Source organism: Oncorhynchus mykiss, chromosome 3 (assembly GCF_057628025.1).
Source record: "Oncorhynchus mykiss isolate SJ-2025 chromosome 3, ASM5762802v1, whole genome shotgun sequence".
Taxonomy (NCBI): domain Eukaryota; kingdom Metazoa; phylum Chordata; class Actinopteri; order Salmoniformes; family Salmonidae; genus Oncorhynchus; species Oncorhynchus mykiss.
The window spans coordinates 75,727,408-75,738,918 of NC_143024.1; the positions used below are offsets into that span (position 1 = coordinate 75,727,408).

Here is an 11,511-nt window from a genome sequence, read left to right on the forward strand (position 1 = left end):
ATTGTATTCAGTCTTGCATTCTGGTTATTCTGTTTACTTGATTTCTTTCCCCCATCCCTGTTACTCATTGCCTAATTAAAGCCAATACAAGCTCCACACAAACTGATATTCACTACAACACAAATGATTGATACATGTCGTAGATAAACAAATTATTATTTTGCTGCTAGCAAATAAACACATGTACATTTACACTGGCTTGGCCCATGCTCTGGACCGGATCAGATATGGCACAGTCCATAGGCAGCGTACCTTGTTCTTCATCCCCCTCAGTCGGAGCAGGAGGTTTCAGTCATCTTCCCCAAACACCAGGTCTCTTTTGAATGTGCCAGTTCCACGCGAAGACAGTAGGAACAACACCTCTTTTTAGGTATTGTCGCCCCCCAAGTTTTCCCTCAACAAAGTCACTTTTGACTAAATGTGTACTACACACCTTTGTGTGTTTGGTGACAGCAAAGTTGTCATGACGTACTGCCACCAACCACCTTTTTCTGAGCTCTTCATCGACTGGGAAACGATGGAAGCTCACAATACCATGACATTTGGAAGAAACTGAACACAGAGGCACTGAACGATGTTCATTAGCACCTCCTTCGCGGGGCTGTAATTTAAACATAGTCATTGCAAACTATTTCAGTCAGAAATGCATCGACGATAGCTAGTAAGCTAATGATAAAAACAATAGCATAACTCGCTCCGGAAGTCATCAACCCGATCGGAGGTAAATTAGAACGTTGGAGGCTGTATAATGGATAGAGCCTATTGTGCTGCTATTTTTATTGACTTGGCCAAAGATTTTGTTACGGTAGACCATTCCATTCTCGTGGGCCGGCTTAGGAGTATTGGTGTTGTTGAGGGGTCTTTGGCCTGGTTTGCTAACTACCTCTCTCAAAGAGTGCAGTGTATAAAGTCAGAAAATCTGCTGTCTCAGCCACTGCCTGTCACCAAGGAAGTACCCCAAGGCTCAATCCTAGGCCCCACGCTCTCTCAATTTACATCAACAACATAGCTCAGGCAGTAGGAAGCTCTCTCATCCATTTATATGCAGATGATACAGTCTTATACTCAGCTGGCTCCTCCCCGGATTTTGTGTTAAATACTCTTTCTTAGTGTCCAACAAGCTTTCTCTACCCTTAACCTTGTTCTGAACACCTCCAAAACAAAGGTAATGTGGTTTGGTAAGAAGAATGCCTCTCTTCCCACAGGTGTTGTTACTACCTCTGAGGGTTTAGAGCTTGAGGTAGTCACCTCATACAAGTACTTGGGAGTATGGCTAGACGGTACACTGTCCTTCTCTCAGCACATATCAAAGCTGCAGGCTAAGGTTAAATCTAGACTTGGTTTCCTCTATCGTAATCGCTCCTCTTTCACCCCAGCTGTCAAACTAACCCTGATTTACAGTGCCTTGCGAAAGTATTCGGCCCCCTTGAACTTTGCGACCTTTTGCCACATTTCAGGCTTCAAACATAAAGATATAAAACTGTATTTTTTGTGAAGAATCAACAACAAGTGGGACACAATCATGAAGTGGAACGACATTTATTGGATATTTCAAACTTTTTTAACAAATCAAAAACTGAAAAATTGGGCGTGCAAAATTATTCAGCCCCCTTAAGTTAATACTTTGTAGCACCACCTTTTGCTGCGATTACAGCTGTAAGTCGCTTGGGGTATGTCTCTATCAGTTTTGCACATCGAGAGACTGACATTTGTTCCCATTCCTCCTTGCAAAACAGCTCGAGCTCAGTGAGCTTGGATGGAGAGCATTTGTGAACAGCAGTTTTCAATTCTTTCCACAGATTCTCGATTGGATTCAGGTCTGGACTTTGACTTGGCCATTCTAACACCTGGATATGTTTATTTTTTAACCATTCCATTGTAGATTTTGCTTTATGTTTTGGATCATTGTCTTGTTGGAAGACAAATCTCCGTCCCAGTCTCAGGTCTTTTGCAGACTCCATCAGGTTTTCTTCCAGAATGGTCCTGTATTTGGCTCCATCCATCTTCCCATCAATTTTAACCATCTTCCCTGTCCCTGCTGAAGAAAAGCAGGCCCAAACCATGATGCTGCCACCACCATGTTTGACAGTGGGGATGGTGTGTTCAGCTGTGTTGCTTTTACGCCAAACATAACGTCTTGCATTGTTGCCAAAAAGTTCAATTTTGGTTTCATCTGACCAGAGCACCTTCTTCCACATGTTTGGTGTGTCTCCCAGGTGGCTTGTGGCAAACTTTAAACAACACTTTTTATGGATATCTTTAAGAAATGGCTTTCTTCTTGCCACTCTTCCATAAAGGCCAGATTTGTGCAATATACGACTGATTGTTGTCCTATGGACAGAGTCTCCCACCTCAGCTGTAGATCTCTGCAGTTCATCCAGAGTGATCATGGGCCTCTTGGCTGCATCTCTGATCAGTCTTCTCCTTGTATGAGCTGAAAGTTTAGAGGGACGGCCAGGTCTTGGTAGATTTGCAGTGGTCTGATAGTCCTTCCATTTCAATATTATCGCTTGCACAGTGCTCCTTGGGATGTTTAAAGCTTGGGAAATCTTTTTGTATCCAAATCCGGCTTTAAACTTCTTCACAACAGTATCTCGGACCTGCCTGGTGTGTTCCTTGTTCTTCATGATGCTCTCTGCGCTTTTAACGGACCTCTGAGACTATCACAGTGCAGGTGCATTTATACGGAGACTTGATTACACACAGGTGGATTGTATTTATCATCATTAGTCATTTAGGTCAACATTGGATCATTCAGAGATCCTCACTGAACTTCTGGAGAGAGTTTGCTGCACTGAAAGTAAAGGGGCTGAATAATTTTGCACGCCCAATTTTTCAGTTTTTGATTTGTTAAAAAAGTTTGAAATATCCAATAAATGTCGTTCCACTTCATGATTGTGTCCCACTTGTTGTTGATTCTTCACAAAAAAATACAGTTTTATATCTTTATGTTTGAAGCCTGAAATCTGGCAAAAGGTCGCAAAGTTGAAGGGGGCCGAATACTTTCGCAAGGCACTGTAGATTACCATCCTGCCCATGCTAGATTACAGAGACATAAATGTATCGATTGGCAGGTAAGGGTGCTCTCAAGCAGATGTTTTTTACCATTCGGCCATCAGATTCATCACCAATGCTCCTTTACAGGACACATCACTGCACTCTATACTCCTCTGTAAACGGGTCATCTCTGTATACCCATCGCAAGACCCACTGGTTGATGCTTATTTATAAAACCCTCTTAGGCCTCACTCCCCCCTATCTGAGATATCTACTGCAGCCCTCATTCTCCACATGCAACACCCGTTCTGCCAGTCACATTCTGTTAAAGGTCCCCAAAGCCCACACATCCCCGGGTCGCTCCTCTTTTCAGTTCGCTACAGCTAACGACTGGAACGAGCTGCAACAAACACTCAAACTGGACATTTTCATCTCAATCGCTTCATTCAAAGACTCAATCATGGACACTCTTACTTACAGTTGTGGCTGCTTTGCGTGATGTATTGTTGTCTCTACCTTCTTGACCTTTGTGCTGTTGACTTTGCCCAATAATGTTTGTACCATGTTTTTTTTGCTGCTACCATGTTGTGTTGCTACCATGTTGTTGTCATGTTGTGTTTCTACCATGCTGTGTAATGTGTTGCTGCCTTGCTATGTTGTTGTCTTAGGTCTCTCTTTATGTAGTGTTGTGTTGTCTCTCTCGTTGTGATGTGTGTTTTGTCCTATATTTATATTGTATTCATTAAAAAATAAAAAATAATAATCCCAGGCCCTGTCCCCGCAGGAGGCCTTTTGCCTTTTCATTGTAAATAAGAATTTGTTCTAAAATGACTTGCCTAGTTAAATACATTTTAAATAAATAAACATAAAGCTCTTATCATGGGACAACAGAGTGACACATAAGTACAGTACCTGATATACAGGAGATCCCATGTGGTGTGAGCTCATCCAAATCTGCTGGTTGCTCTTGATCTGGTCAGTGATACAGTCTGCCACTGTATTCTTAGTCCCATTCACTAAATTTGTGTCTAAGGACGCTATAGAAGACAGGCACACAAGGCTATATTCCCAATCTGGCTGTCATTCCTCCATACAGTAGCCTAGCAGTGGCTTTTCTAGCAGCCTAGTGCAGCCCATCCTGCCCTGTGTCAGTCTCTTTTATAGGATTATGTGTCCTGTGTATCTCCTCCAGAGGGAGATGCCATATGAGTACCGAGGAGTTAATAGCCTTAGGGGAAGCACAGTAATCCTCCATGCATTAGGGAGCTGTGCTGGGCCCATTAGCTGTGCTGGGCCACAACTCAAGGAAAGGCTAGAAACTATTGGGCCTCTGTCTGTAATTAGGTGTTTATTATCTGCTTCTAGGACAGCAAATATGACATTTATATTCGATTGATCATTGTAAGCACCTGTTGAATGCAGATAAGGCCTAAACATTTCACATTCTAATGGCTTTATTCATAGGCTACTGTTACAGTAGATCTAGAAACAGCATTTCAAAAAATCTGCTCATGTCATGTCAGACTAATCATTAGACTAGCCTACATGAGAGGGATGGGGATTATAGGCAAATATACATCGCACGTTTACATGACATTACAAAAGTAAAGTCAGCACAAAAACATTCAGAAAATGTTGATGGAAGGGAAGGTTATTTTTTTTCGCGCGAGATGAGTATTTCGCGGCAGAGCTGTTTTACTCGCGAGGGGTCGCCAAAAACAAGTCTGTCTGTAGTCCTACCTCAGCCTCAGGGGACGTTTCTTCTCAGCAGCTAGCTATCCAAAATATTCACTTTATAGTCTATGATAAATAAGAACAGTATAAGTCTGAAGACAGCTCACAAGTTTACTCAGTGTATGCTATTGTTGGATTCGTTTTCGCATCCAAAAGCTAAAGGTAAAGCCAGGCAAATGACAGCTAACGTTAGCTAGTTACAGTAGTTCACTCTTAAAGTTGACAGCTGTCTTTGATGTTGTTCTCTTTGGAAATAAATAAATAATTCTTGCCAAATGACCTTCAACCTTCAATCCTAGTTTATCCTCGGGTCAATAGCGGCCGGACAGTTTTGTGGCGATGGCGACAGTCGCCAGGAAATTCACCATGACCCAGAAGTTCCACCGCCGACGGTCCCGTCGCCAGCCCTATCCGGTGAGAACCATCACGACCCGGAGTCAGGGCATGGCCAGTGGCTGCTTCTTCGAGAGGCTGCCTGCAGAGGTCTTTGACATGGTCCTGGACAGACTCTCTGGTAGGTCTAACTAGCTAACTGCTTTTAAATACAATGAATGGAGGAAGGGAGAGATAGAAGGAAAGGAAGGCTGGCAGGCCTGTCAATGTGTATGTTGATTGTCATTGACCTAATGACGGTCTTTCCAGTCATGTCTTCTACTAAGCTAGCCAGCTGTGTGTGTGTGTGTGTGTGTGTGTGTGTGTGTGTGTGATATGACCCACATGCCTCTGTGTGTTGCAGTGCTTGAGATCAGTGTATTCAGCATGGTGTCCAAGGCCATCAGTCGCTACATTGTGAATCACATCTCTACTCAGACCTGGAGAAACAGAATGATCCTACAGAAGCTCCGGCACTGCTCCTCTCCCTCCTCTCCTCCTCCCAAAGAGGACCCCGCCACCCTGGGACACTACAAAGCGCTGGGTAGGTAGTAGATACAGCCTATAGGCGGAAATATTAAGTCAAGCACAGCACTTTTCATAATACACTCTAGGCTACCTCAAGATAACTGTGTCTAGAAGTGCTTTTTAGTCATGTTAGTGTTATGTCAATCTTTATTCATTCAGGGTTGAGAAACAGATGTAGTCATGGTGTCACCTTGTTGTTTGTTTCTGCTTGTTGTCTCAGGGTTGTTGTTCAAGAGGTGTACCCTGTTGCTACCTACAAAGGACAGGTTGAAGTTTATATATAGCAAGTTCTCCCAGGTAAGACAGAGAAAGGGAGATAGATAAGATTATGGAAATGAATGATAAGGATATTTAGCAATGTTGTTAAATTACTGTAGTAAAGCATGAGTTGTTACACATAAAAAATAAAAATTTAACCAGTTAATCATTATAACACAGGTTGTGAAATAAAATATTTTACCTAGTTACAGTTCACATGAGGAAATCAGTTTATTAAATGAAATGAATAAAAATCTAATCAAATGTGATTTGTCACATGCGCCGAATACACACAGTTGTAGACCTTACAATGAAATGCTTACTTACAAACCCTTAACCAACAATGCAGTTTTAAGAAAATACCCCCCAAAAAGTAAGAGATAAGAATAACAAATCATTAAAGAGCAGCAGTAAATAACAATAGCGGGGCTGTATACAGGGGGTACCGGTACAGAGTCAATGTTTGGGGGCACCGGTGTTGAGGTAATTGAGGTAGTATATACATGTAGGTAGAGTTATTAAAGTGACTATGCATAGATAATAACAGAGAGTTGCAGCAGCGTAGAGGGGGGGGGGGGGGGCAATGCAAATAGTCTGGGTAGCTTTTTGATTAGCTGTTCAGGAGTCTTATGGCTTGGGGGTAGAAGCTGTTTAGAAGCCTCTTTGACCTAGACTTGGCGTTCCAGTACTGCTTGCCATGTGGTAGTAGAGAGAACAGTATATGAATAGGGTGGCTGAAGTCTTTAGGGCCTTCCTCTGACACCGCCTGGTATATAGGTCCTGGATGGCAGAAGTTTGACCATACGCACTACCGTCTGTAGTGCCTTGTGGTCGGAGGCCGAGCAGTTGCAACCCAGGATGCTCTCTGGTGTAGCTGTAAAAACATGCCAAATCCACATGTCTCCTGTGGGGGAAAAGGTTATGTCGTGCCCTCTTCACGACTGTTTTGGTGTGCTTGGTCAATGTTAGTTTGTTGGTGATGTGGATGCCAAGGAACTTGAAGCTCTTAACCTGCTCCGCTATAGCTCCGTCGATGAGAATGGGGGCGTGCTCGGTCCTTCTTTTCCTGTATTCCACAGTCATCTCTTTTGTCTTGATCACGTTGAGGGAGAGGTTGTTCTCCTTGAACCACACGGTCAGTTCTCTGACCTCCCTATAGGCTGTCTCATCGTTGTCGGTGATCAGGCCTACCACTGTTGTGTCGTCAGCAAACTTAATGATGGTGTTGGAGTTATGCCTGGCCATGCAGTCATGAGTGAACATGGAGTACAGGAGGGAACTGAGCACGCACCCCTGAGGTGCCCCCCGTGTCGAGGATCAGCGTGGCTGATGGGTTGTTACCTACACTTCCACCCGGGGGCGGCCCGTCAGAAAGTCCAGGATTAGGCCCTAATCTATGGATTTCACATGACTGGGCAGTGGTGCAGCCATGGGTGGGCCTTGGAGGGCATAGGCCCACCCTCTTGGCAGGCAGGTCCACCCACTGGTGACCCAGGCCCAGCCAATTAGAATGAGTTTTTCCCCACAAAATGGCTATTAAAGACAGAAATACTCCTCACATTTTAAAGTAGCCTTTTATTGTCCCCAGCACAAGGCCTTTGAAACATTTCTGGGATTTTTTATTTCAGCTCGTGAAACATGGCACCAACACTTTACATGTTGCGTTTATATTTTTGTTCAGTGTTGTAAGGCCTACATACTGTAGATTAGTGCTTCAACCCTGTTGCTGGAGAGCTATCCTCCTGTAGTAGGTTTTCAATCCAACCACAGGTGTAACTAACCTGATTCAGCTAATCAACCAGCTAGTTATTAGAATCAGGTTTTCTAGATTATGGTTGGAACAAAAACCTACAGGACGGCAGCTCTCCAGGAACAGGGTTGGAGAGACAGATTGTAGATGTCCATAGACTTACATAGACTGCTTGTCTCTCCCTGCCTCTCAGGTCCCGTGCTTCATGATGGAGCAGTGCACTGCCTCAACAGGCTGCCCTTTCTTCTCCAGCTACGGAGTTTTCTTGCAGGTGAGACCCTAAAGTAGTTTCAAAAGAAAAATACCCATGAAACACACAAGACAAATCTTTTCAGTCTCCTGAAAAAAAGATATGTAACAGATCATTGCTGTTTGACTGACAGACATTGATTGCGGGCTGGGATGAGCTGGAGTGTCACCGGGTCTTCAACTTCCTGTGTGACTTCACAAACCTTCCCCGGAAGATCGAGTTGGTCGTCACTGGAAAGCCAGGTGGGTGTCTGTCCCTAATTCAGAGCGAGAGGGTGTGAGGAGGAAAGAGAGACAGTAATGTTTCCCCTCTGTGTCTAGGAGCATGTCAGCGGTTGGAGCTGCAGATCCGTGCGTTCTGTCGTCAGGTTCTGTTGGAGCCGTGGAGCAGCCGAAGAGACACTCTGTTCTGGCTCACCAGGATCCTCCAGTCCTGGCCCATGGTCTCACAGGCCAGGCTACTGTTCATACTCTATGGACCACGGCTGCCTGACGGTTAGTATGCAGTGAGTTTGTGCATGTGTGTACATCCTCCAACCCTGGCCCATGGTAGAGAGTGTGAGTGTGAGTGTGTGTGTGTGTGTGTGTATTAACAGTCTGTATTTTTTCCAGGTTCTCTGGGCTGGCAGGAGCAGCTGGGTGCAGGAGTAGCCCAGTGTTCTCTGTGGGACTTGGCCAAGGCTGTGATCCTGCTCCACAGTGACCTGGAGGCTAGAGACTGGACCACTGACACCGTACTGGCCATACTGGAGGAACTCACAGGTACACACACTTTAACCTTTTACTGTAGTGGGCTAAATCACGGTCACACGGAGTGATTCTTAGTAGCCTTAAACAAATCTACTTTGAAACAAAGTATTTACCTCACGCACATGGGCTTACAAAAAAGAAGACACCTGTACCATGTCAGATATAGAGCTGAGTTTGCATCCAAATATTACACTTTATATACATCACAGTAGACTGAAATATAACAAAACTGTTTGACATAGAAACACTGGATTTTCATTGTTTAAAAAATAATCTTTATTAATTATGAAATAAATAATCTTTATTAATTATAAAATAAATAATCTTTATTAATTATGAAATTATGAAAAATATTAATAACATTCCACCCGTGAGGCGAAAGAGGGCACTTTTCGTTGTTGACTGCACGAAAGGGCTACCATATCTTAACACACACACACACACCTTTATTCAGATGCACACAGCGTCTTCGTTGTGCTCATCACATCTCTCTGGTCTCCCCAGTGCTCCCCCAGGCGTGGCATGTAGAGAGCGTGGCCAGGCTGTTGATCCTGTGTGGGAACAGTCTGTGTTACAGTATTCTGGCTAGCAAGGCTCTCAACGGACGCCTCTTTGAGATCTCACGACTCCTCGTCTACCTCATACTGGTCAGTACACATCTGTGTGTGTGAGAAGGATGGCTATTCAAATCAAATCAAATATACACATATTTACCAGATGTTATTGCAGGTGTAGCGAAATGCTTGTGTGTGTTATAGTTATGTTTCATATGTGTGTATTGTAGGTGTGTGAGAAGGACGGCTACTGTATGAACTGGTCGGTGAGGATGGTGCAGCAGGTGTGCCAGGTGTTCTTGTCGCCGTCAGACAGGTGGTCATTCATCCAGAGCGTTGAGAACATGTTCTCAGAGGTTACCATGGAGATGTACGAGGTTGTCGTGGCAGGTGAGGACATGACAGGGCAGGTGGTTCACTATGTTTGGTCCCAGATAGCCAAATGGTCTTTGTCTGTACTGTCAGTAATCTCCCTCTCTTTCAGGTAACCGTCATGAGGACATGGAGACCTTCCAGTGCCTCCTGAATGCCAGCGCTCACTTCCACACTGAGATAGTCTACATGTTCCTCAAGAAGGCTTGAGGACAGAGAAAGGAAAGTCAGGGGCTGAAGAGATAAAGGGGTGAGGAGATAGAAGAAAAGGAGAGAGTAGGGACACTGTCAGGGAAATGATGATCTGAAGGTTTGTGTTTGAGCAGATAGAGGGATATAAAAGGAGTGAAGGTAGCCCAAGACGATAGGGAAAATTAAGGGTTTCTTCTCCCTTTGTCAACAGTATTCACATCATTACACTTTTATACTTTTGTTATACAGCTTATTTATACTTTTGTAAATGAACCTCTTTAAAATATTGGTATCCTGTAAAGGGAGTATTTAATTATATTTATAGATTTATTAACCTAAGTTTGCAACTATTTATTAGCATTTCATAAAGGTGTTCAACTTCTACAGTATAACGGTTATGATGCATTGATTGTACTTGATGCTTCTGTGTTGATGGAAGCTGAAACTCATCTGTTTTTGCATAAATTATTAAAATGGAATTTGGGGTCTACAGTGTTGATTCACTATTATCTCCTCTCACTATGTGAGATCAATGAACATAAAGATCCAGCAAATAGAAAGATAAATTGTCACCCCCTTTGATGAAAAGGAAGAGACTACAAATCAAGAAAATACCAAGCCGTTTGTTTTCATTAAAACATCCCAATATATAGGAATATATTTAGCACTGACTGGTGTAATAAACTCAGCAATAACAAAAAAACATATTTTTCAGGTCTTACAAAGGTAATTCGTAAAAATCCAAATAACTTCACAGATCTACATTGTAAAGGGTTTAAAGACTGTTTTCCGTGCTTGTTCAATCACGCATGAGCAATTAATGAACATGCACCTGTGGAAAGGTCGTTAAGACTAACAGCTTACAGACGGCAGGCAATTAAGGTCACAGTTACACCAGGAACGCACATTCCCTGCATCAGTGCTCAGACTGTCCGCAATAGGCTGAGAGGCTGGACTAAGGAAGGTCCTCACCAGACATCACCGGCAACAACGTCGCCTATGGGCACAAACCCACCGTCGCTGGACCAGACAGGACTGGCAAAAAGTGCTCTTCACTGACGAGTCGCGGTTTTGTCTCACCAGGGGTGATGGTCGGATTCACGTTTATCGTCGGAAGTAATGAGCGTTACACTGACGCCTGTACTCTCCAGTGGGATTGATTTGGAGGTGGAGGGTCCGTCATGGTCTGGGGCGGTGTGTCACAGCATCATCGGACTGAGCTTGTTGTCATTGCAGGCAATCTCAACACTGCGTTACAGGGAAGACATTCTCCTCCCTCATGTGGTATCCTTCCTGCAGACTCATCCTGACATGACAGTCCAGCATGACAATGCTGATTGTCTGCAAGACAGGAATGTCAGTGTTCTGCCATGGCCAGCGAAGAGCCCGGATCTCAATCCCATTGAGCGTGTCTGGGACCTGTTGGATCGGAGGGTGAGGGCTAATGCCATTCCCCCCAGAAATGTCCGGGAACTTGCAGGTGCCTTGGTGGAAGAGTGGGGTAACATCTCACAGCAAAAACTGCCAAATGTGGTGCAGTTCATGAGGAGGAGATGCACTGCACTATTTAATGCATCTGGTGGCCACACCAGATACTGACTGTTACTTTTGATTTTGAACCCCCTTTGTTCAGGGACACATTATTCCATTTCTGTTAGTCACTTGTCTGGAACTTGTTCAGTTTATGTCTCAGTTGTTGAATATTATGTTCATACAAATATTTACTCATGTTAAGTTTGCTGAAAATAAACGCAG

At 43.9% G+C, this 11,511-nt stretch overlaps 1 protein-coding gene across 1 annotated transcript; it reads left to right on the plus strand.

The window, feature by feature from the left end:
• The first annotated feature begins 5,057 nt into the window (after window positions 1-5,057).
• On the plus strand, window positions 5,058-9,819 carry LOC110504443 (F-box only protein 47). Its single transcript, XM_021583204.3, has 10 exons — window positions 5,058-5,245; window positions 5,468-5,647; window positions 5,852-5,928; window positions 7,833-7,910; window positions 8,023-8,131; window positions 8,210-8,383; window positions 8,501-8,650; window positions 9,143-9,285; window positions 9,423-9,582; window positions 9,677-9,819. Exons 1-10 carry the CDS (start codon window positions 5,071-5,073, stop codon window positions 9,772-9,774), a joined length of 1,344 nt encoding a protein of 447 aa, XP_021438879.2. The 5' UTR covers window positions 5,058-5,070; the 3' UTR covers window positions 9,775-9,819.
• The last annotated feature ends 1,692 nt before the right edge of the window (window positions 9,820-11,511 follow it).

Coding starts and splice junctions, on each gene's coding strand:
- LOC110504443 (XM_021583204.3), top strand. CDS start 5,071: ATGGCGACAGTCGCCAGGAAATTCACCATGACCCAGAAGTTCCACCGC. Junction 5,648..5,851: donor GGGACACTACAAAGCGCTGG/GTAGGTAGTAGA, acceptor TTGTTGTCTCAG/GGTTGTTGTTCAAGAGGTGT. Junction 9,583..9,676: donor GTACGAGGTTGTCGTGGCAG/GTGAGGACATGA, acceptor CCTCTCTTTCAG/GTAACCGTCATGAGGACATG.